Below are 26,106 nucleotides of genomic sequence, written 5' to 3'. Positions count from 1 at the left end.
GGGAAGGGTGTCGTTTGATTCTTTACGAATCGCGAGTTTCTGATTCGTAAATAAATAATTTTTAATTGAATTGAAACGTGTTCGATTAGAGCATCAATCGAGCAATTCGAATCGTGGTAAATTTGTAGAACAAGTTATAGTGGAGAAACGTTGGGAGTGCAATAGTAAAAGTAAGGAGAAATACGAAGAGAGACTATATACGGAGACAATATCTCCGACAATTCTTCGATTATCAAAATGAAAAAAAGAAGAAACCCGTAATCGAATCTGGATTAATTGCAACGATTAAATATGAAGGTAAATTGTTTTTAAATATTTGACACATATAAGTTTTTTGAAGAAAAGCGTATCATAAAAAATAAATTGCTATAATAAATAAATTAATATAAATTAATTAAAAACTATTAATTAATTAATTAATTAAACACTTTTAATTAGTTAATTAATTAATTAACCTATAAATTAATTAATTATTAAAAGAATTTAAATTTAATGCATCACATGCTAAACAAAAATATACAATGCACTAAATTTCTTACAGCTTTTAAATTAGATAAAAAATTAATTAGATATGTAGAAAAACTAATTTTTTTTTAGATATAAAAATTAGAGATAGAAAAACTTTAATTAAGAAGTTACAAAAGTATTATTTTTATAGTTTGAATTAATTATTATAGTTAAATCAGTGCCGGCACGATTTTACATGCAGAATTTTGACAAAATCGAAATTTTAACAAATGAGAAATCGACAAGAATGAACAAGTAGGCATGAACACTGCAAAATCGCGCGCCGTGACTCTCGTTTAAATTTAAAAGATTTCCAAATTTTGATGTAACATATATCTATTAGAGGGTGGGGCTAGTTGTCACACTGAGTTAAATAGCTTATTAAATACAGAGAGATATTTGTCCTTATAATATAGATATTGTTATTATCACAAGCTATAGTTACGTAATAAAACATGGAAACAGGAATTATTTATTTACTTACGAATCCTCTATGTAAAAGATATACGAAAACCAATCCGATATGGGAATATAGGGTAAGCTGGCGAAGTTGCGCGATCTTAATGCTAAATAACGTTTTTTTAAGATAAAGATATATAACATTTCTTTTTCTCAAAGCTAAGGAATGCGCGCTATAAAACGGCTAATAATATTACATAATATATAATATATAATATATAATATTACATAATATTGCGTTGTGTTTTTTTAATAATTTATTCTTGGTGTGACTTTGCGCCCCAGTTTTCTCTACGTTGTTGGATTGACTCGTCGTCGAAGCAAGATGACAATTTAATTAAGAGATAACATACTCCGTATATAAACAGCGAGATCACAAGAAGAAGATCCGCGGTAGATTATATATAGGGATGTGTTCACTACTCTCCGATAGACTATGTCGGTTCTGCTAAAGAGCCTGAGGAAGGAGCCATCATCTTCTCCACACATTTTTCATTTTGTCAGATCATCTACGTGCTCGGCTCCGGCTCGTTGTGGAGTAAAAAATGGAACCTATTATTCTTTCTCTCGCTGCTTGCTGATTGGAGAAAGCAAATTCTAAGACGTGAACTCTCGGAAAATGATGATCGTCAATTTGAATTTGCGTGGGAGAGAATTTTCGTCTCAATAGATCGTAATCTTTTCTCTCTAAAATCATTCGATTTTCGAAAAAAGAACGGAAAGGAGGATACTTTTTTGTGACTTCCATTTATAGAAGTATCCTAGAAGTATTCTATGCTGACATTTTTCTCGCAAATATAATATATTTTCTCCTAAAAAAAAAAAAGAATGTTAAGGAAACTATTTCTATTGACTTTTTAGAAAAAGAATCTTAAGAAAAGTATTTCTATTGACTATTTTATTCGTATTTGTTCCCACAGAACTATTTCTCCGAAAATAAAAAAATCGGTTTTCCTTTTGTAACACACTTTTCGGATAACATTTTGAAGAAAGAATTGTGTATATAAATAATGAAAACACGTTTGATTCGTTTCGGAGGACAGAAACTACTATAAATTATTCTATACGATCCTCGAGGGTCGAGGAAACTTCCTTAACTGAATACAAAATATCTACTATTATTTTTTTTAACTATTCTCTCAGCCAAAAAAGGTTTTCGCTACAAATAATTTATCAAATAGATTTTACCATAATTTGGTGACAAAAACCGTTACATTGTGTTTTATTGTTATTCCGAAACACAATGTGTTTCAAGTATTTCTTCTTAATTTATACATCGTCACACTCATCTACGCAATTAATTTCAACGTTCGGAATTCGCATAGATCCATCTTGGTCGTGTTGGTATTAGACACGTTCGTTTAAATGCCCCTGTCGCAGTAAACCGCCGGCGTGCCTTCCGTTATTCGCATAACTCGTTTTGGCTTTTTCTTTTTTTGCCGATCATACACGCATCCCGACACGAAGTACGTTCTTCCCAATAGAGAGCTCTCGAGGGCTCTGAAGAACTCTCGCTCGACACTTAAAACCCGTCATCGCCCAACGTGAGACGGTATTAATAAATCGAAGTATCGCGGTCCGCGCGATACACGAAGGCGCGGGCATTTCTATGCGCGGAAAGACAGAGAAAAGCCGTGAAACATAAATCACAAGTGGGAAGTTTCAGTTTTGCCTTAGGCGAGTCATAAATCAATGGCTGTCTGGTTTGCGCACATGAAATGATTACACCGGTTCCTATAGCGTGTAGGAACGACGTGTGGAAAGAAGACTAATAGACGAGGACCAGGAAAGTGGAAGAATTCTCGAAATTGGCCGTCGTTGTCGTCGGCTTTTCAACCGCTTCAGCCGGATGACCGATGGAGTGTTTTCATACTTTTCATCAGAGTGCTTACGGAGTTCGTTATTGCTCTTTTCTTCGTTGATAGTTTTGAAAACGTTGTTTATTAGCCTTCTTCTCCGCGCGCGCATATCGGCGCGCTGTTTCGAACGCGCAATAATGAGTCGCCGCCGCGCTAGTCGTCGCGCGACTTACAAGTAATTAACTCGCCGAATAACCCCCCGCGGCGAACAATAACCTTTGTGCACTGCTCGCGTGCCAATTAATATTATCGGATATTACATACGATCTGCATAAGACGTGATATGCGCGACACAGAGCGCTCGCGGAGATGATCTGACAGACGATATCTTTGTATTTATATCTCCGGCGACGTACAATAGGCGCCGCGTCGCGCCGCCGCCGTCGGCTTGGCACCGATATCGGCGAAAAGTATCACCGTAATATGCAGTAATAAAAAAAAGTGCAGATTATTAATCTGCGGGATGAAGTTTTAAGTTTTTTTTTTTTTTTATTTTTTTTTTTTATCGCGTATTGACGAATCGCAACTTTTTCATTAAAGTTGCTCAGCGCCTATCGCTCGGAGACAAACTACTCGAAAAGACCGTCGGTTAAGATTCGAGTTATCTGATTATAACGTTGCGGTTTATTTTTTTTAGAAAAATTTATCTTTGTACGTAACGTTATCACAAACAAAACAATGTTGTCAGTTTTTAGTTTAAGGTTTTAAAGTTTTAAGAATGTTTTGTTTATTTTATTCGATGTGGATGCAGATAGAAAAAAGTCCTGACAAAATGGAAAGATCCCCAGTTTTTGATTCTTGACAATAATATTTTTCACAATATTTATTTTTACAAAAGAGATTCGCGAACTTGAAATATATTGATTAATTGTGTTTAAATACAGTCGAACCTCCCAAAACGTATACTTTCCCTATTCCCACACTCTTTATCTCACGCATGTGCAAAGACTTATACTTGGTATAAATTCATCTCGCGCCAGCGCAGTTTCGGTTGTAATCATACTTAGTGGTGGGAAAAGCGATGAAGGGAAAAATATACGTTTTGGATTTGTATACGCTTTGGGAAATTTGACCTGTACTCTGTGATCAACGATTCAAAAACTTGAATAATATTCCGTATATTCACGTGTATCGACGCCTGTTGTTTTTTTCTCCAGAGCGAGGTGGAGACGGAGTCCGACTGTGTGGACAGTGTTTTGTGTCCGAACAACAACAACAGCAACAACAACGACACCGGTCCCAACAACAATGTCGCTGTCGTGAAGACGAGCAACGGCCAGGACAAGGAATACGACTTCAGGGAAATGGAGTGCGGCGGATGCGGGGAGAGTGTGCGTGAGCGCATGGTCTTACGCGTCGGGAGTTGTACGTGGCATTCCAGATGTTTAAAGTGTTGCGCTTGTGCGAGACCTTTGCACGATCAACATTCGTGCTTCTTGCGCGGCAGGTTGCTGTACTGCAAGCACGATTATGCCATGTAAGTGCAAACATTTGCGTAAAATTTACATCGCAAGGTTGCGTCCCTCTCCCTCTTCTTCTCTCTCTCTCTCTCTCTCTCTCGGAGAGTGCCGAAAGTGATAGGCAATTCGATCACACACGAAGGTGGTGCGTTCTCTTCGAGGTCTATTTCGGAATTCCAGACACCGCTTATTTGCTCAAATCAAACGACCGTTCGATCAGCAGGAGGGCTACCTGTTCTCTACGCGCGCGCGAATCTGCGTGTCGTTATCTCGCGCGAGTCAGGGGATTTACGGAGGTTATCGATGATATCCAATAATATCCGAGGACAACTTACGCGGACACCCCGCTGGCACGATTCGAGATCAGGTCGGCTCTTAAAGCCGCTCGGCTTAAGAGGACGTTTCTTGGCTACCGAGGAGCCGAGTGTGAGGATCTCTCAGATAGAAATTGCCGCGCGCGTTCTATTTACGCACGCAAAGAAACCTCGGGTGCTTCGATGCACGTATGACAATGCGCGCCGCAAGCGGTACACTTCAATAGAGATTTCACTCGATTCCATTCTTGGATGTCGGTTACAACTGACAACGGTGACTGGTCAGAATATTCGACTCTTTAAAAACCATTAAACGTCCGCGCCATATTAAAACGTCTTTTGTTCTTGGGAGGAAAATTAAAAAGAGCAAAGAGAGGTCGGAAACCTCGAATCGTATCTTTTCGAGTCACGTGGCCCGCTCGTCGTCGCGTGGGATACCGATAGGCATTTTCTACAGGCCAGACATCTATAAGCGCGCGTATTGGGTGTTCGAGATAAGCGCGCGAGAGTCGCCATTGGGTGATTAATGTCTTCCAATGTAGTCTGCCTTTTCGTCTTCTTCTTCTTCTTCTTCTTCTTCTTCTTTGCTTCTCGTCCTTCTCCTGCACGGACCTCACGTATAGTCGGCTATTCACGTCATCGCACATTCGTGTATCACGCATGCTCCACGCACAGCACGAGCTGCGAGTCACGTTGACGTCTCGACGTCTCACTGTCTTGCGCGGGCGCGCGATGATGAACGCGGAAAAAAAAAAATATTCTGTCCTGAATTTTTTTCGCGCGGTCTTTGCTCGCTTCTATACAGCTTTCACACTTCCGTCTCTCTTCTCTTTCTCTCTCTCTCTCTCTTTCATTCCCTCGCTCACTCTTCCCGCACCATTAAACACATTTCTGCTTTTCACCAACTTGAGTAATCAGTTTACTGTTACTTCACCGCGTGTCATCGTACATAACACCGGGTTCGAAAAAAAGTTTTTTAGATTCCATTTAAGCGACCAGAAGGCTCGAGAGACGAATAATAATAATAATAATAATAATAATAATAATAATAAAAACAGAATAATAATAACATTCTAGGGTCACAATGTGGTCACGCTAGTTGGATATTTCATCGACGGGGAAGGAGAAGTTACATCGGCTATCATTAATTTATCAATGTCCCGAAAGCGGGTTACTTCGCGCTTCGTGATTCCGTATACCAAATATACGCGTACGTGTATATGTGGGTGCCGAGTCACTCGAGATGGGACTGCCTAGTGTCAGTGTTCCGAAGGACTGAGGAATTCGCCTCGTAAGGCACCGAAGCCAGCTGCGATCCTCGAACTGTTCCTTCTCCCTCTCGTTTGAGAACGCGAGCCGCGCGCGGCGCGCTTCTTTTCAGACGAAGCGAGAGAGAGAGAGAGAGAGAGAGAGAGAGAGAGAGAGAGAGAGAGAGAAAGAGAGAGCTGGTCTTTGAAATTAATAAATATTCACTCCGACCCCCGAGACTCCGCATCTTTACGTTCCTTCGACGATCGGGTCCTCCTTCCTCCCTTCAATCCTTTCCCTGCTTTCGTCGCTTTCGTGCGACCGAAAAAAGAAGATCTCGAGTGTCGAAGTGATTCGTGGCCGCGCGATAAAAATTGCTCTATTAGCGGTTCCTTCTTCCACGGGATTCCGGTTTCTCTCGATTCGTTGCGATCAACGTAAACCGTGTCCTGTGTGCCGCCGCAGGATCGCACCTGTCGTCGCGACATTATCTTTTCTACCTTGCCTTAGGATCGCAATATCTTACGCACGAGTGCCGTGAACTGTTGAAGCGAACGAAAATAATTGCGACTTTAGACGACGCGCGCGCGTTATCTTCTTCTTTCTCTTTCGAGAAGAATATCACGCGGTAATATATATCGGCGATAACACGGTGTTTATATACGACCTGTATCTTCATTCTCGATATCATTTACCGGAACGGTAAAATAGCGGGAATTATGCGTGTACACGTACACATATACGAGATGTTCAAGACCGCGCGCTACCGAGACGCAATTAACTTCGCCGACTGATAATACATACGGATCCTCTCGACGCGATCCGTAGGCTTTGCTCTCAATCATGACCCGCGTGCCGGCGAGGTGTTCGATCATGTGCGGTGAACGCGTCGTATCGTAGCCGCGGGTTTAGCGAACGAGCCGAGCGCCTAACTTAATCCCCCGTTGACTTATAGGGCCCGCCTATGTGGAAGAACAAATGAATAAATTAGGGCGGGGCCGTTTGGTAGCCGACGCGCGCGCCGTACGGCCCTGATGATTTATAGATATCCAATACTAGTTCTCGCCACTGCCACAGGTATACCATACAAGAAGTTTCCTCTCTCTCTCTCTCTCTCTCGACGCTAGTCCTGTATTCTCTGCGTATAATCGTTCTTCAAGTCTGAAGCAAGGAAAAAAACGGGGAACGGAGAAAGAACGTCAGCTTTACTTACCTGAGAAGCTCGCCAGACACAACTCTTCAGTGTGAAATTTATTAATTTCACCATAGGTTTTATTCCTCTCGAAATTATTTACTCGCGAAATCTGTCGGACCGAAGAAATCTTTCGAAAAGAAAACTTTATAACAGACACTGAACCGGAAAATGACGCAAACAGAAAAATAACTAATTGGATCTCCATGCATTATTCTAAAAGGTCTGAAAAGGTCGACGGTTCAAGAGTCGCCCACAAACTAGCTTCTAGGCGTGCCCTTTGCGCATCACCATAACCAATAATATAAAACCGAAAATATCGCGTCATGCGACGATGACTAGGCAGACGCGAAGAGACTAATCCCTTCGTGAGCTTACCATATTTTTCCATACAATAACACCATGGTCGATCGGTCGTTGATGCATTCTTCTATTCCTCTTCTTCTTCTTCTTCTTCTTCATATATGCTCTTCGTTTTGCTTCTTTTTTCCGTCCTCTTCTTCCCTTCTCTCCCTTCTGTTTTCTTTCCTTTTTTCTTTTTAATAGTACAATTTTTTATCTTCTTCCTCCTCGCTCCCTTATACATGTTGTATGACTTTACACATGACGTGTGTCGCTCGATTTTTATCTCTATTATTGGTATTCGACTTGTCTTGATTTAACAAAAGTGATTTTTTTATTCAAACAAGAGTCAAAAAAGTGATGTGGATATTTTACACGGAATTCAAGCCGCAAAACGTGAGATATTGAAGTAATCTCTGCGTAAGTCGTTATTCTCGACTCCGATATCGATCTCTGTAGACCGAATAAGCAAAAGAATCTTTCGTGTATCTTGTTGGAGAAGACATATATCTCAGAGTGGTTGATGGTATGATAATGAGGACGCAGGATTGCTGCTGGGTGCTTCTAACCTTTGAAGGTGGAGTGAATCAGGTTAAAAAATAGGTTCTCGTTCGCGCGGAAACGTACAGCGGAGATCGCATCTATTAGCGTCTATTCGTACGTCACGCGTTTCGCCAAAGAAAAAAGATATCTGAATCGATCGATGATGAACGGCGATAAGTGGCTGATAAATGGGCGGTACTGGTATACCGATTCCTTTTATTATTGATTACGCGCGGTGATAAATTTTCTTCACGCTTTGCGCGCGCGCGCGCGCCTTGGAAGGTTAACGTTTCTCGACGAAAAGTCACACGTATACAAGCTTTCACATACAAAAGTTTGAACATTTTTGCGTGTGTTCGTGTGTTCGCAGAACTTTCGGTGCGAAGTGTGCGAAATGCGGGCGCAGCGTGGGCTCCGGGGACTGGGTGAGAAAGGCCCGCGACAGAGTCTATCATCTGGCCTGTTTCGCTTGTGATGCTTGTTCACGTCAGCTCTCTACGGGCGAGCAGTTCGCGCTTTTGGACGCGAGGCTGCTTTGCAAAACGCATTATCTGGACGTGGTCGAGGGTAACAACACCTCCTCGTCAGAGGATTGCGACTCTGAACACGGTGGCAAAGGCAGCAAGACGAAACGGGTGAGGACGACTTTCACCGAGGAGCAACTCGCGGTTCTGCAGGCCAACTTCCAGTTGGACAGCAATCCCGACGGGCAAGATCTCGAGAGGATAGCGCAAGTAACCGGGCTTAGCAAGAGGGTCACGCAAGTGTGGTTTCAGAATTCCAGGGCGCGACAAAAAAAGCACAGCGGCAAAATCAAAACCCAATGTAAGTGTTCGCGAGTGTTTTGCAAAGGACGTCGAATCGCAGCCGATTGTGAATGTAAAGATTCAAATGGTTGCTTGTTGTGTTGCCGTGTGTTCGCAGTACATCATTCGCCAACGATGGTGTCACATCATCCCGTCGATCTATATCCCCCTCCTGGTATCAACGTAGTAGGAGCTTATCTGGGTGGTTATCAAGCCAGCAATGCTGGTAGCGACAGTCCTGGTAGTCCGTTAACACCTCTCACACCTTTAACGCCGCTCACACCGACGACACCGAATCACTTGCAGTCCCAGTTTTGTCATTCGACCGGATAACTCAAGACGAAAGTATTCCACATGAAAATCAGTGATATTAATGTTTAAATAATAGTACTTCTTTAAAAAAGAAGAGGATCGTTCTTGATCTTTTTGTACATAAAATGATATATTATCGCATAAGAGATACAATGAAGTTATACTCTCTAAATTTCTTTAAGTAAAAAAAGTGCACTCAAATTAGAGTGACTTTTCAATCATGCGGAGTGAATTCTCCCACGTTCTGTTGTTAAAGTGAATATTTTATTCTGTGTCATAGAGTGAATATGTGTACTGTGTTGTAGAGTGAATATAATTTTGTGCAAAAAGTAAATGAGCGCATCTTATAATAGTTTTGCAATAAGCATTGTCAAGAATAGAGCACCGATTCAGCAAGCAAAGGTTTCGGGTTCGAATCCAATCGCGGTGATTTCTCTATGAAGTGGAAATAACCGAGAAACTTAAGACCTGAGCACAATAAATTAATAAATAATATTAGGAATAAGAATTAGAAATAGAAGTTAAATGTATTATACAATGATAAAAACTAAAATATAACATATAAATATAGGAAGTATGTCACACGACTGCATGATATACAGCCTATATTTATATACAATTGTATGTTATATTTTATTTTTTGTATTGAGCGTTACATTTAATGTCTGTTTTTAATTTCTAATATTTTCTCTATTGCGCTCAGGCCCTTACTCAAAAATATATAAATTACGAGAATAAATATATTTGTTTTTTGCAATAAAAAATTTATTCACTCGAGCGAGTGACACATTTCTCTACGGTTAAACAATCACTTTTGCAAAAAGTAAATTTTTAAGTAAAAAATGGCAGTAATTTTCATTATTGCAGTGAATATTTATCTGGAAATTTTACTCCACACACAAGAAATTTAGAGAGTAGGCTTATTTGATAGCAATATAATAACTTTAGTCAAATTTATCTCAAATAAAATGCTTAATAAAGCAGAAGCAGATATGATTATTAATTATAATTTTTTTCTTTTTTTGTTTTATTAAAAAATGAATTTTATTGTTTTAACTTTTTTGCAAAGTCGTTTAAATTCTTATTGTTTATTATTTTTATTTTTATATTAAATAAAATCACGCACAAACTGTATTTTGGCTTTACATCTACCCTGATACTTTGTTTCTTTATTTTTGTTATTGTTTTTATATTTTTATTTTGAAATTGTTTTTGAGTTTTGTTTGAAGAGGTTTTCTCAGAGCGTATTATATAAATAAAGCTCTCTAATTTAATCTAACAATACTATACAATAATATATGTATATATATATACACACACACAATATTATATATTGTTATATAACATTATTATATATTGTTATATATTGTTATATATGTATGTATATATATATATATAACAATTAACCAACCTTGGAATGTGTGTGTACATATGTGTTGTATAGCTTGCCATTGTTAGAGATTGTTGGAGATTCGAAACGTCAAATCGATAAATATTATATAACTAAAAGCCTTTGAATTTTTAATAACGAGTAATTATTAATAAATAAAATTAACAGTAACATTTTGTCCTATAAACCTTTATTAAAGTTATTCTATTGCTGTGCACTAAATGAGTTCAATGTATATCATATTAATTATATTATTAATTTATCATATATTATTTATTCAAATTCTTGTAACAGTATATGTGTATTTGCCACAGTAGATCCTCGTGGACGAGTTTTGTTTTGTTTTTTTTCTTTGACATAGATATTTCTGATAATATAAGAAGTTGTATATATAGACACGCGAAATGTATAGCTTTTGTACGTATATCTTCTGTAGGTGGATACACATATAGCGGAATATATCGAAAAAAAGTGTGGCTGTGAGAATTTGACATCGCTCCAATGTCGCACTGCAGGCCGATGCAATATTATATATTATAAATCCTACTGTTATTAATAAAACGTCTTTTATTGTTTTTGTCTCGTTGATGCAATTATATGTATATATATCCGCCTTTTTCCATTATCATTCATCTTCCTGATTACATGAATATTATAAATCTAGCACATAATTAAAGAGAAATATATTTGAAGAGGAAGATAAAATCACGATCTTTCTTTTTTGTTCAACATGTGCAATTGTATATATTTATATATATATATATATAGTTTAGTTTACAATATTTACAATCACAGGACATTCATATTAAATGATTCTTTTGCATGACTATCGAGACACTACGTAAGATACTTTCATTCGAAGCATTGCTACGGGACACGCGAAATTCCGTCGACGATATGTGAATCGCGGATTATAATCGCGTCTCCGATAACGTCGGAGAACACGTTATCCGGTTTTCTTTTTTTTTCTTTTTTCTTTTTTTTTTATGTTTACGTTTGTCTTATTTTCCACAACTCTCTTCTTGGTTGCACCGAATTAAAGAGATTGAGAAAGAACGAACGAATTTTGAATATAGAAAATTGTCGAAAAATTAAAAAAACTTGTACGTCTCTACGATAAAACTTCGTCATTCGCGCTCGGCTCTCATCCGATTAAATATCCTGTCACGATTATCGAGCGCAACCAAGAGAGAAATATAGACGGAGAGAAATCGAATTAAAATACAAGCCGAAGAACGCGCGTACACCAGAGTGTGTTAACGATCATCGGTGCGCTTGAATTTGCACACGATCGAATTTAATATATATACGTATTAAGAATATTTTTTTATTTGTGCATGGATTAATCGTACGTGTTCAACTTTGTGTTTCACGCGCTTTTTGTTATCACGATGTATTGTTAATGCGTCCTGGCGTACGTTCGCAATGCACACATAAAACAGACACACGCGCACACTTCTATGTATTTCTATTTCCGCCGACTTTTTCGTGTGTAACACGCAACAACACTCATACTTGGATGTAAATAAGTTTTAACACCAAGAGTGCGAGTTATTACGCTGCGAGTATTAATTCGTAAGCGCGTCATCGAAGAGTGAAACTGCCACCGTGAGATTAATTAAACCGACACCTTCCCCGCGCGCGCGCTTATGGGGTAGGTGGTTTTTTCCTCGAGACGCGCGTATCTCTCTCTACGTATGACACTTTTAAAGCAACGCACGTATTTACAATTCGCCGCAGTCGCTGCTGTCCATTAAACTTCGTTCGGCATAGACAGCAGCATCGAGTCCTGCGAGAGCTCGTCCATCGACTGTTCCGATCCTGAGAACAGAGTTGAGAGAACAAAAATCGCAACTACACGTGAATAAGTTATGAATCTCCAATTGCGATTATTTTCTGAGAGATGTGATTTGAGAAAGAGGTTTTAATTGCGCAGCGCCTTTCGACATCGGAACATTCTTGAACAAACTTACCGTGATTATGATAAATGGAGCCCGTGGGACTCTTGCACGTAGCCGGGCTATGTTGCGGCTGCTGTTGCTGCTGATGTTGCTGCTGATGTTGAAACGAGTACGTCAGATGCAAGTTGATATGGCGACTGAAGTCGTTGGGCGACGTGGTAGAATTCGGTGGCGATTGATGAACTGTAAAAATTCATTCCTTCGATGCGCTCTGATTACTTTCCACAGTTACCGATTTTTAACACACACACACACACAACAGATATTACAATTGTAACGGTGTTCAATAAAATTCAAGAAAAAAACAAAACAAAACAAAACAAAGCGCGTTTGATCGGGACAAAATGCGTACCGTGTTGCCCTTTCATCTTGCCCGTGTGAAGATGTTTCTTCTGTCTCGCCCTCGAATTCTGGAACCACACCTGCGTCACCCTTTTGCTGAGTCCGGTGACATGAGCTATCCTTTCTAGGTCCTGCCCGTCGGGATTGCTGTCCAATTGAAAATTTGCCTGTAGAACGGAGAGCTGTTCTTCGGTAAAAGTCGTCCTGACTCTCTTTGCTTTGTTGCCGCCCTTGTGGCCGCTCTCCGAGTCACCGCCTTCTGCGAAAGTATCAATTAGCCGTACCTCTCTTCTCCTTACTGTTATTATACACGATCCATCTCACGAGCGAAGCGTATCAATGTCACCTACAGCGTGTCCAACTTTGTAACAATATAAAAGACAATTAACAATCCTATTTTCTATCGCTTCAAATCGCGACTTAAGTTGCAATTAAAAACAGTCATAATAATCAATGTATGATGTGCCGCACATTTTACCGGTATCGATTTTGAAAAAATCTCCGTGTTAGAACAACTTTTATAAACAAAAAGCAACTGTAATTGAGAAACCAAAACAATGTTACGTTAACAACATGTTCACATGCGACATTCTCACCATCGGAGGACGTGTTGTTGCCCTCGACAACGTCAAGGTAGTGCGTCTTGCAGAGCAATCGGGCATCCAGGAGAGCGAATTGTTCGCCGGTGGACAGTTGACGAGAGCAAGCGTCGCACGCGAAACAAGCCAGATGATAAACCCTTTCTCTGGCCCGTCTCACCCAATCTCCCGCGCCCACGCTGCGTCCGCATTTCGCGCACTTGGCGCCGAAAGTTCTACAAACACGAGAAGTGAAACTTCCTCACACTGTGTCAAGAGAGTAATAATACCCGCCGCGGGTATTAATAAGCAGCTAAGTATCGTGACGTCTCGGAATTTATTTTCACGCTACGTTACAACGACAGCCAATATAGCTGAGACGCTTACTCGATCAACGAGTACGGGGTAAAGACGGGAATGGGGGAACTGCAGCTCGGATATATAACTCGTGGACGTGGGGAGCAGAAGAAGAAGAAGAAGAAGAAGAAGAAGAAGAAGAAGAAGAATCGAAGAGACGCGAAGCAAAGGTAGCCAGCGGAGAGAGAAAGAAAGGAAGAAAAGAGACTAGAGAAGAGATATTCGTGTCGAGAAGCAAGTGGGACTCCAGTGGCGCGTGTTTCGCGGCCGTTTATTTCTTCGGCTCTCTTATAAACCCGTCCTTCCTCCCCTGCTACGAGCTTCGGGTAAAGATCCTTGCGGAGAAACGCACGACGCGAGAGATATCGTTCTCTTCTCGAGGTGTATCTTCATGACTCAGTGTCTGCCACTAGTTAATATCCGTGCGCACGCTGGTGCGCCGGTGTAATTCGAAGGGCTTTTGCGTTTTAATTAACCTCGTTGCGCGTGCGCGCGAGACCTGTTGGAAAATTATGCACAATTATTTCCCTCGCATTAATTAGTTCGAATTAATGCGCCGTCGTTGAATTATCAACGTCGTGCCATCGATATATCCTCGCGCGTAACTCACCAGCGCGATCTAATAAAGAGTCTCAGGCTCGCGCTATCCACACGCATTATCTGTGTGTGTAAAGAATACACACACACACACACAGAATCGATTCTAATAATACCGTGTCGCGCGACGAACGAACGCGTATGCGAGAAATCACAGCGGTCGTCGCTGAAAACGGTAGCCGTGTACCACGGCTATGAACACGGCTACGGATGAACGGCGCCCGTTGGTTCGCGCCTACGAGAAGACGACGTTGTGCCTTCCTGTACGGATGCACGAACGCGATCGCACATGCGAGAGCTCGAGAGGAGAGGACGGTTGTTCGTTCGGCGTTGGCGACCGTGTGTGTATACAGTCGCCCGTGTCGCGACCGATAATTAAACAACGACTAGACGGCCATTAGCCCATTATCATATTCATGAACACGGAAAGTGCATCCGATCCGATACTTCAGCCGGTTCCTCTCCGCGCCGCGGATCGGATCGGAATCGCATCGGAGGCGCGCGGCCAGGCGCTTATATGCGGATTGTGTTTGCAAATGCCTGCCGGCGAACACGGCAAGCTCCGAATATCTTATGGATTTGCCACGCGACTACCTCGGTGGTCACCATAGCCTGCCGTTGTCATCGAAAACTCTTCGTTTTTTTGATTTTGTTTTTTCGAATCGCAAGAAACGCGCGCGCGCGCGCGCACCTTCTTCCGCGCGTGAATTATACCGATCTCTTTTTAATTTTTTATCTCATTCAGAATGAATATCTATCTCCCTATTATCCTTGAAACAAAACTTGGAAGAAACAAAAAAAGCGAAGTAGACAAAAATTCTATCGCGACGCGGCGAGGATTAAATTCTGATTCGCGGCGCGATACGCGCGACTTAATCCTATTGTCCTTTGAGAGCAGCAGCTAATTCCTTGTTCTGATACTAAAGGTGATTCTCCGTCACGCCCACGTCGGAAGCTAGAGAGGGATTTAAACTTTCGAGTGACACGTTCGCGATTGTGTGACACGCCGGTTCTCGCGCGAAGGCCACAAAGAAGATGAAACTGCATGTCGATGCCGAGACTGGAGAGATAATCTCCAGATGATATCTCGCGTACGGTATTTCTTTCTGTAAGTGTCGCATATAATTATCTTTTTTTTTTTTTTCGAATTTTATTCGTTATCACGCAAAAGAGAAAGGAGCGGGTACTGTGTTCCAGTACTTGTTTCGAAATATTTCGCCGAGAATATATCGTCGATGGATCGCCGCAATCCTGTCGAGACGACTGGCTATCGTCGAATGGCAGCATTATCAAGCAGAAAGCATGAGTCAAAAAATTACGTGGCAGATTCCTTCGGACCTCCCGCGTATTGTTCTGTTCAAGTTAGCCACTTGAAAGAATATAATCCCAAAAAACAGCCCTTATATACCCAATTGCCGAGACGAGCGCGGTTTAATCTCGCGGTTTAACCCGCGACAACAGAGAAAGAGAACAAAAAACACACGACGTAATAAAAATTTTACGGGAAAATTTCGTCGATATCGCGATAATGTAAACAAATTTACTTCAAACCGTGTTCGCGGGATGAGAGATTGATACAGTCTCGCTTTATTTCGCGCGTCAGACGCGGCGTGTGTTTGTGTGTACGTGTGTGTGTGTATGTTGCGATCGGATATCACGAACGTCTGATGTCGGATTCGGATGGTGCAATACCCAGGTGACTGAAGTAACTGATTGACAGTTGGATAAACACATTGGGCAGACTTCGCCTGAAGCCTTCCGTACCGGGTACAATCGACGAGTCACCGCGGGTTCCGTCGACTTTGATCTCCCCCACGACCGGTAACGTCTTACATCGCTATCGATGTGCGCATCGCGCGCGCAACAAAAATATTCCACTTATTCATTCGGTGTAACGCAAACAAAACGAAGCAACTATTTTCTACCATCCTCTTCTCCTTTTCTTCTGTGTGCCTCTATCTCTCTTTTCTCGGTTTCAACACACCACGCAAAAAACTCAAAGCCGATTCAACCCGTTGAATTTGCACGCGCGCGCGATTAAAACGCGGGGTAGATATTTTTTTAAATTACATAATATTATATATTTTTCACACGTGAAAAAGAGTATGCGTTCAATCGATATACATATATATATATATATATACATATATATATATCGGCTTACAGAGCGTAGTCGTGCCTGCAGTAGAGTCGCATGCCTCTCAGGAAGCACGACTGCTGATCATGCAGGGGTCGGGCACAGGCGCAACACCTCAGGCATCTGGAGTGCCACGTCCGTCCGCCCACGCACAGGACAGTTCGCTCGCGTACGCGCTCGCCGCATCCGCCGCACTCCATTACGTTCGGTAACGTTTCCGGGCCGACGATCAGGCCGCTGCTGCCCTCGGGGCAGGCGAGATTAGGACCGCCGACGTTGCCGTCGCATGCTCCGTCGCTGCTCGTGTCCTCGACCTCCGTCTACGATATACACACAACAAAACAACAGAGATCAGATATTTCTTGTCAGATGCATAAGCACGCGAAGTCGCAGACTGAGAGGAGTCGGGAAATCTTATCTTTAAGAAGGATAAACATAACAGGAAAAACTCGAAAAGAATTATATAAAAATAATAAATCGCAAGTTCGCAACCCACAAGGGAATAAAAAAAGATTTGTCTCTTCGTGAGAATCTAAATAATCTTTTTTTTCTTTTTTTTTTTTTCATCATAATAGCGCGGAGTTTTCAAAACCGTGGAAAGGTGCGCACGAATCTTCGAAGAGTGATTTGCCGTTAAGAGACACGCCCCGCTCGTTCGAAAGTCATTTCGCCAATGACATCGAGAAAAGCTGTGAGGCCTCGACGACTTAACGCTACTCGATCGAGGGGTTGGTTTACCAGTAACAAGACCGGTAACATAATGACCGAGAGATTCGGGAGGCGACCGGTCGGCCATTATTCAGCCCTGCCGAATGCGTTACGCACAGTTCTATTCCGCGGAACCCTTATTTGTGGGGAATATTATTGGGGTGCGAACACACACTCTTGGGGTGTGATTGTACATACACACCTCGTGCTCGGAGGAGAGAGGTGAGAACACGGATTTACACGTGGAACGTGTATGTATACCAGAGGCACTCGTGCGACACGGACGTTACCATATTTGAAAGGGAATGGAGCGCGCGCGCGTATCGTCCGCGCGCGGGGAGGAAGAGAGTAGGTAGGTATATAGTCGAATTGAGTGCCGCTGCTGTTGCCGATCGCTCTGCGGTTACGTTTCGCTCGCTGTGGGGTGCCTTTGCGCTTGACCAGCTGCCTACCGGGATCGTTTACCGAGCGGAGCTCGGCTCGCAAACTGGATATAGCCACCTATATACCTCGCGATCGCTGTAAATCGCGGAAGCGCGCGCAAGGCCGCGAGATATCGAGAATAAGATACGACTGATAATAAATAACGAGTAAGGTTACATACGTATATGTACAACCGAACGTGTAAGAATCTCGTTATCTCCCCGACACGATCCGCGGGACAGCTTACATAAATCGAAAGTTTTTTTTTTTTTTTTTTTTTTTCTTTTCTTTTTGATGCGCAATACGGCTGAACTAATTTGTTGTAACAACATTGTAAATCCGATTAGCGCGCATTCCGTCTAAAAGGTTTCACGCGGAGATAAGTGAAAGCGGCGAAGAGATACGATATTTGAACGTCTTGCATTTTATGTGAGTTCTTGACGCGTGTAATTTATATTGATACATACGGCGCAAAGAGAGCTAACGGTGTGCGAATCCGAACGCTCTCGGTTCGCGCATTTTACACGATAGCAAGAGTATTAGCCGCTTATCCGCGCTTACGTATATGGTATAACGTATACACACGGTACATGTGCGCACACGGTCGGGAGTCATAGGTGACAATAATAACTTTGAGCCGCGCGCGATAAAGCGAAATCATAAAACCCCGGATTATAGACTTCTTTCGTCTAATGTATACGGCGTCGGATATATATATATATATACACACATATATGAAAGGATTCGCGAGAAAGAGAAGCTTTGCAGCGAGACGCAAACGAAAGTGAATTGGCAAACGACTCGAGAGATGCACAGCTGAGAATTCGCTAGATTATTTGCATAATTAAAGATGACCAGAAGCGAACTGCTTAAAATGTTTCTGTGCGTGATTCTTTTCTCATTCTTTCTGTCTCCGTAAATATATTTATAGTCGTATAAATAAAATATATATTCAAAGCGATTAACAGTTCTGCAATAGTAAATGCCACGTTGCAACACTATGTAATTAACATTTGAATATATTGTGTGAATAATTGTCCTTCTATCTACAGACTTAATACACAGTCTTCTCAATTGTTTAATCGTTTTAACACTCTCAATCTTTTTAACAACGCGAGTACATTATCTTCTCAAAGTAAGTGACAGATGTAAGTTTTCGCACCAACATCGGTCTGACCCAATAACAACGTTTTAAGTCGTTTTTGTAATCGGATTTAAAGATTTACCTATTCTGGTGATCCCGCCTTTACGGTGTTATTGACTCTTAGTGGAAGAAGACCCATAGAGAGTTTGATCCATAGCGAACTTGTATATCGCGCGCTCTCGTATTGAATTCTCGTGCACGCCTCTCTATTTAGAATATACTCGTGAGGTCCCTTTTTTCCTTATCCCTCTCGAGTGGTTTTGGTTTCGGTTTCTTCGCGGTCCCCATTCTATGATAGACACCAGCTATATAGTATGACTTTCAAAGTTGAAAGCTTGTCGGCGGGGGGGCTTGTAGGGGTTCCAATGCAGGGTACCGCCTTCGTTGACCCTCGCGGGTTTGTCACTTTCAGTTGGAGATACGTTGTATTCCATTGAAATCGATATTTCTTTTTCTGGCAAACTATTCTCACAGTAGGTATGCATTCGTCCATATCATAATCATATAATGCGATTTAGCACCGTGAAAACCAACGCGACGAGAGGTCAGTACTTATTTTTTTCTTAGCTCTTATGATGCTAATTTTAGAATAATTTTTTTGCTTGAAAATACATGCCATTATAATGTATAAATTTAAACTATATATTACGCATTGTAGTGATAATGTGTTAAAAAATAAAAAAATTATATATATATATATATCTAATATATATTATTTTTATAATTATATAACTCTTAAGCTTTTGTGAATTACTAAAGTAATAAAGTTAAATTTATTTTCATTTATAGCCAATTTATTTTCATTGTTATTTAATTTATTTAATTTTTAAAATTTATTTTAGTGTTCTTGTGCACACGAGTTTTGAGTGACTTTAAACAGAGAGACGCGCGTGCTTGTGTGTATGTGTACAATAACTTTTATAAAAAACAAAAAAACAAAGTCTTCTCTGAAATCTCAGTTTTATGAACTATTCTATCTTTTTTTTTTTTTTCTATGCGCGACTGATTTATTTATCAGTTTAGATTTATGTCAGACAACGAAACTAAGTTAGATCCAAAACATAGACTTCCTAAAGAGAGGATCTTCCAGAGAAAGGACTCCCGAAGAGAGAGGAACGAGATTTTTTTTTGATTAGTATACCGAAAAAACAATTTTTGATCATTTTTTCTTTTGTAGCTATAACAAAGACTATGATATACTTTCTAGACGAGACAAATATTGCCCTCGTTTTGAATTCCCAAACCGCATTCCAAAGGAAGGATCCGCGTCTTCTTAGTAACAACGAAACGTGAAAAAAGACACGAGTTCTTCGCACCTTTTGAGAAAAATATTATATGTGCCTACGTCTAGACGCGAACACAATACTACGATCCGACTTTCGAGCGTTCACACTCGAAATCCATTTAAATTGTCATTCGATTTCTGGTTACGTCTGCCAGATTGTCGCCACTGTCCTTTTGTAAAATATGACTGAGGGATGAGAGAAAATTCGTTTCACGATTAGTTGGGGACACTTATTACTCGCACGCCCCCGGACCGAACCGATCGTCATCATGACCGATGAATGTCCAAGGAATCGAATCCGAAATTGACAAAAGCGTTGGCGCGCGCGCTGCAGTCGTAATAGATCTAGACTTAGATAATAATGTGTGTGAGATGCCTTCTCTCCAGATGCGCTCACGCGTGCGCCATTCCCGACATAAAATGAAAACTTTTTTCGTTCTCTAATGTATATAAATACACTTTTAAAAGCCAAAACTACAAATACTTCTTCAAATTTGTAGTTTGGTGCGATTAATGATAGCACTCTCTAAATGTCTTAGAATAAAAATACACTCGGGAAGAGGTGAGCAACTGTCGAATCACTCGAGTTAGAATGACTTTTCACATAAAGTGGATTCTGTTGTGAAAATGAATAATTTCATTTGTGTGAACGCTATGTTAGCGAGAACATTGTCGTTTTTTTTTACATTCTATCGAATGCAAAAATTATAAATATAATTTTGTTGTAGAACATCACATTATTTAACACACACGCACACACACACGTTTTTGTATTTACAATACAAAAACTTGCATTTAACTCAGATAAAAATTATATTCCCGTTGCATTATTTGAAGAGCTAACTCAAGTGCTTTGCGACGAGTGTCAACAAGAGTCTCACAGTTGAATTGGTAGAGCACCGGTCTAGCAAGCTGAAGTTCCAGGTTCGAATCCAGTCGAGACCATTTTTCGCAATGGTTTTTTCTCAGTGAGTTGGTATTAGAACACCTGAGATATTAATCGAGAAATTTATTCAAACATATAAATTACAAGAATAAATATTTGTTCTTGCAATAAAATAATTATTCACTCGAATAACACATTTGCTATACGATTATATATGGTTAAAATAGTCTCATTCCCTAAAATATAAATTTACTATTTATTACGAGTGAGACAGTATCACTTTCACTATCGCTTGGAAAATAAATATACTAAATATTTATTTAAAAATGAAATTTCACTTGTCAAAATTTAAAGAAAACACTGAAAAACAAAAACCAAAAAATTAAAAATCTCTTCCTGTGTTTTCGCGTCACAGAAGCGTATATGTTAATACACACGTATCGCACACGCTTATCGCTGTTTTCCGCGGAGTCGTTATCAAAAGATACGACGCAATTTACCATCACTGAATCGAGTCACGTGTCGTGTATATATTTAAAGTGCACCATCGAGATTTGCGATTAAACAGAGAATTTATTATAAGTAACATTCAATCCTTAAATGATTTTATTATATCAAATAAAAGTTATTTCTTTTAATAAAGAATTATTATCACGAATTTTAATCACTGTTAGAACCGGGGGTAATTGTTTGAAAATTAATTTTTCTTTTTCTCTCTTTTCTCTGTATTGCAACGATTCTTCATGGTTTAGATCCCGCGTATTCTCTGAATTATATAGTGTATAACTCGCGGCTAAGCGATAAATATGCTCTGAGCGAGGCGTGTCTTGCGATTCGTCTCTCGCATTTCTTTTTTTCTCCCTTCGTTTGCTCCGTATCCTCTCTCTTTCTCTCTCTCGCTCTCTCGCCCTCGACAAGCAGAGCAACGTGAATGATGAATAAGAAACGAAACGAGAAAGAGCGAGAGAGGCTCTGACTTAAAAAACGGAGCCATATAACTGCGGATCAAGCTGATGCGACATTTTGCGCGCTTTATACACCGACAATTTACTGGACCACACGCGTGCGGTCGTCGCGCTATCTTCAAAAGTCGCCTTTTGGCACAACTCACGTACCCTTCTTAGCGTGGGACGTCGACTGTCTCCTCGATGTGATCTTACGCGCGTTTACAGTTTCACTCGCGCGTAGGCATGTTTTACGCATACCTCTACCTACAACCGGATGCGTAATTCATCCATGTATGCACGTTGCATTAGAGACAGATAAACCTTACCTTTATAAAAAAGGCGTCAAGTTTATGCGAATCTTCGTTTGTTCACATAAAATATATATCAACTTACTGACAAAAATTGCCCGAGATGTATGCGCGAATACAACATCTTGTTAAATTGTAAAAACATTAAGATAAAAAATAGTTTCAGAAAGAAAGTATTTTCCATAGGACCTGACGTCGATAAGTACATGAAAAGAATAAGAATGACCGGTGAGGGATGTACATAATTCTCTCACACAAAACAAAAACTTCATTAGACATCCGTTAGACGTTAACAGCTTCATGCGATATCTAATAGATGTCTAATAGAGGTTTCGTTTTGTGTAGGTAATAATATATAAGTACGTTATAATATACCATATAGATAATAATTAATTAATACTTCTATATAATATACTATTATATAGAAATTTAATATAAAAAAAAAACACTGCGACGAATTCAAATATTTAAAGTTGAAATTCATATATTAAATTCTTTTATGTACCACGTTTTGATGTTTGAAAACTGTTTTACAAGATTGTTTTAAATAATATAAATTTGTTTTAAGTGAAATACATTTGTCACAATTATTTATACGTACTTTCATGATTCCTCCTGGTCGATGAGAAGAGATTTCCCAACCCGTAGACACACTGTCACGTAGATGCACGTTTTCGAATCTTTCACGGTTGTTGTCGACTTTTCTGCGACATTGCACGGTTACGGGGGTGTCACGACGCGATCGCAACGCGAACGGCAGTAACTCCGACACCGAGATTCCGGTGAGAGATAATAGATGCGTGAGCACCTCCGATGATTATATTAAGCGCCATGCGAGGAGGCGACGGATACGCGCAAGAAGCGCACCATGGCACACACGACAGTTTGTCAGCTCGGTCCTCGATAATAATAACGTAACTCCCGGTCTCTCCGACTCCGGGATGCACCACGAAACACAGTCTCTTTCGTGTCGATACGACACACGATCATAAAATCCCTTCTGCCGAACAAGCATGGGGGCGGAACAAGCGTGAAGGGCGGAACTGTCTGTACGGTACTGCGATTCGCTCGAGGATGTCCGGCCCACCGTAGCGAAGAGTGGGGAAAGCATACGAAAGTGGCGCTGCCACGCGGTCTCAATTCGCACGCGCTTGTCCCCCACCTTACGCGGCATCATCTGCGCGAGGATGTACAATAGAAACGCATTGCGCTGATTGGCCGCGATGTTGTCTCGATCCACGGAAGAGAGAGCTGTTCCTCTCGCCCCGGTCGTCTAGCAAAGAGCGACGACGTCGGTGGGAGAATACGGGGAGGAAACCAAGGGTTGGAGGCAGTTACTGCACATGCCGGGAGAGGATGCTCCACGTTATAGTTTACAAAAAAAAAAAAAATGATACATATGTATTACGCGTATATTACCTGGGCGTGTATTACCCGGCTCGATGAACCATTTTATTAATTTGCATATATATTATAATATTCTCTTGATATTTTCCCTCTCTATTTCTCTCTTTCCGTGGCACATAAAAATTCTTTTTCTCGCGTAACATAGAGAACGAGAAAAAGAATAAAATGCATAAATTATTTGAGAGAAGACTTCTCTTGCGCGCTGTGACGCGAAGAGTTAAACTCCATTCGACGACCCGCGTTTTACGGGAGAACGATCCGGGGCGGTGTTGGTAAAAGCGGGCGTGTGTATTAAAATCTACAAACCGCGGGCGCAGTGACTCGGGAACGCAGACACACACTGCAGCGTTGTGTGCGAAGAGAACGTTGATATGAAAAATGGTCGGCGGACACTCCCGCGTGCGCCGGTGTGTGCGCGCGGAGCCCTGTATACGCCTGCACGACGAACATAATAAATAACAATACGAGTTCTGTGCCTACGGATACCGGGAGGATCTGCATATAGGTCCTGGCCTTATACCTGAACTGCCGCGGCGCGTCATTAAAATTATTTATGAGGAAATAAGAATCCTTCTTCCCCCCGAAGCGCGGAGCTCCGGGGCCCCGAGAAATCGCGCGGAATCTCACTCGCACCCTTCTATACACGAAGGCGCGCGCTTATCCCCCCGATCCTCTTTAGTCGACCAGCGTCTGTATACGCGCGAACGCGTTCTCTGATATGTATGTGTGTGTATAGATAGATTAGTAGATTAAACTCGGCTGTTCTCTCTTTTCCTCTCCCGCGCGATCTCTCCGAAGCGCGAACGAGCTATCGATATCGAACGTACTTAAAAACTGCAAACACGTTATCAAAGAGATAATGTGCCTCATATTATTTATTACTATCATCTTTTATAGAATATATACGTGTAAGGAAATGTTAATTTGTTCCTTTTTGTTTTTGTTTTTGTTTTTTTTACACATGTAATTTTAAGTTTTGTTACAAATAGTAACATATCAATTGCGTGTTAATTTTACATTGAAATAGAAATAAAAAAAAACTAGTAATACACAAGAAAATGTCATCATGGACGCAAAATATTTTTAAAAGCGCGATATACGTGCATGTCTATCTCCTGCAAAAACGCCGCAAACTTCACTTTTTTATTTTTATTGTTTTTATTACAACTATATATCTTTCACTAAACAATTCGTATGTTTATTTAACACTCCATAAGAAGATCGCCTTGTTTACTGCTACACACCCACACGGGCATGTAACCCAATTAGCTACGCGCGTCTGTTTATTTACATAATCGGACGGTGGGGGCATTTAGCGTATCGATCACGTAATTATCGGGGCGAGTCGCAGACACCGATAGACCGGGGGCTCATTTAGAGGCCCAGTAAACTCGCGCGCGAGGCGAGAGCGAGAATGAAGAGGTAACGCCATAGGAGGTGTGAAATAAAAATAAAACGCCCAGGAAATTCTCAGCTGGGGGTCATTCCTGACGGAAGATTTTCGTTTCGGGGCTTTGAAGACGATCGACCACCTGGCCCCCAAGCGCATAGTTACACCTTGTAAACGTTCACTGTCTACCGCGGACCGATGGCGATAAACGCAACCGAGACTCGTGGCTTGGGCTCCGGTATATACACGGAAAAGGTATTCAACTGAGATTAATCGCCGCAGATTTGTCACGGGCATCGTTGCGGGAACGGCCGCTTATCTCTTCTTTTTTCCTGTCTCTTTTCTTTTTTATTTTTTGCTCAGCGGGAACACGGGGTTCCGAGTGATCGCGTCGACAGCCATCGGGTCGAGAAGACAATTTTCAGTGATAATTAATCTTACTCCATTGCGCGATCCCGACCAATGATCTCTTCACACGGGATCACGGGAGTTTAACGAGCTCGTATTTGGACAGTTTGCTTTCAGGAAATATCTTCCACAAGGTCCAACATGTAGTCTCTAACGATAACCTCGATCAAAAACGATCGATTTTGTGCGCGTGTGTGCAGGATTAAAATTAATTTAAAAAAAAACACACATACACAAATCTTACAATAGGTATATTGTCGCGAAACTCTTTTTACACGTCAGATATCCGTGTCTATATTTGCGATCAAGTTGCAATTAGTATCCCGCTGATTTTCAAAGAGCGAGTTCTTCAGAAGACGCGGACTCTCTCAAGTGCCGCACGCTCTCATCGTCCATCGCTCCGTCGATTGTCCGCGTTCGAATCGACGCGGCAATTTCGCGCAAACGACGCGTCGTCGAGATCGCGCAAAGTGCTGGCTTAAATGACGAGCACTCGTGATCGAACGTTCTCGCGCTGCCAAATGGCCACCAAGAGGGAGATGCGAACGGATCTCCGCGCGCGCGCAACATATAACCGAGACCGCTCGGCTCTGTTGCGGACGACGTGCACGTAAGACAGGCACCGACGTTATTAATGCATCCTCGGACACTCCGATACCATAGAGCTAACGATTATTTACTTCGAAATATTTATCCCGTATCTCCGTGCACGCCCCATTATCACGGCCGCATGATAAATGCTCCGTGTGAAAAATCGATTTTATTGTCGGTAACGTATATACATATATATATATAT

The 26,106-nt window shown here is 41.1% G+C and overlaps 2 protein-coding genes across 4 annotated transcripts; one reads left to right on the top strand and one right to left on the bottom strand.

The window, feature by feature from the left end:
• The first annotated feature begins 6 nt into the window (after positions 1–6).
• LOC109855545 (LIM/homeobox protein Awh-like) lies at positions 7–9,685 on the top strand. Of its 2 annotated transcripts, XM_020429932.1 has the most exons (4): positions 7–297; positions 3,983–4,302; positions 8,295–8,749; positions 8,849–9,685. In XM_020429932.1, exons 1-4 carry the CDS (start codon positions 292–294, stop codon positions 9,061–9,063), a joined length of 996 nt encoding a protein of 331 aa, XP_020285521.1. In that variant the 5' UTR covers positions 7–291; the 3' UTR covers positions 9,064–9,685. The 2 variants fall into 2 exon arrangements, with proteins under 2 accessions (XP_020285521.1, XP_020285520.1); XM_020429931.1 differs by having other exon boundaries at positions 8,295–9,685.
• Positions 9,686–11,149: 1,464 nt separating this feature from the next.
• On the bottom strand, positions 11,150–23,041 carry LOC109855534 (LIM/homeobox protein Awh-like). 2 transcript variants are annotated; one of them, XM_020429910.1, is made up of 6 exons: positions 22,707–23,041; positions 16,432–16,724; positions 13,332–13,549; positions 12,746–12,994; positions 12,406–12,576; positions 11,150–12,253 (listed from the first exon to the last, which is right to left on the bottom strand). In XM_020429910.1, the coding sequence occupies exons 1-6, from the start codon at positions 22,710–22,712 to the stop codon at positions 12,186–12,188; spliced, it is 1,005 nt and encodes a 334-aa protein (XP_020285499.1). In that variant the 5' UTR covers positions 22,713–23,041; the 3' UTR covers positions 11,150–12,185. The 2 variants fall into 2 exon arrangements, with proteins under 2 accessions (XP_020285499.1, XP_020285500.1); XM_020429911.1 differs by lacking the exon at positions 22,707–23,041 and having other exon boundaries at positions 12,406–12,592; positions 16,432–16,604.
• Positions 23,042–26,106: the final 3,065 nt, after the last annotated feature.

This window comes from Pseudomyrmex gracilis, unplaced genomic scaffold (genome assembly GCF_002006095.1).
Source record: "Pseudomyrmex gracilis isolate BER0280 unplaced genomic scaffold, ASM200609v1 scaffold_92, whole genome shotgun sequence".
In the NCBI taxonomy this organism is placed as follows: Eukaryota; Metazoa; Arthropoda; class Insecta; order Hymenoptera; family Formicidae; genus Pseudomyrmex; species Pseudomyrmex gracilis.
This window is presented reverse-complemented; position numbering and strand designations above follow the sequence as displayed.

Excerpts from the sequence above, each read along its gene's own strand:
- LOC109855545 (XM_020429931.1), top strand. Across the intron at positions 4,303-8,294 it reads TGCAAGCACGATTATGCCAT|AACTTTCGGTGCGAAGTGTG; the intron begins GTAAGTGCAAAC and ends GTGTGTTCGCAG.
- LOC109855534 (XM_020429910.1), bottom strand. Across the intron at positions 13,550-16,431 it reads TGCAGGCACGACTACGCTCT|AACTTTCGGCGCCAAGTGCG; the intron begins GTAAGCCGATAT and ends TCGTGTTTGTAG. Across the intron at positions 12,577-12,745 it reads CAAGATGAAAGGGCAACACG|TTCATCAATCGCCACCGAAT; the intron begins GTACGCATTTTG and ends GAATTTTTACAG.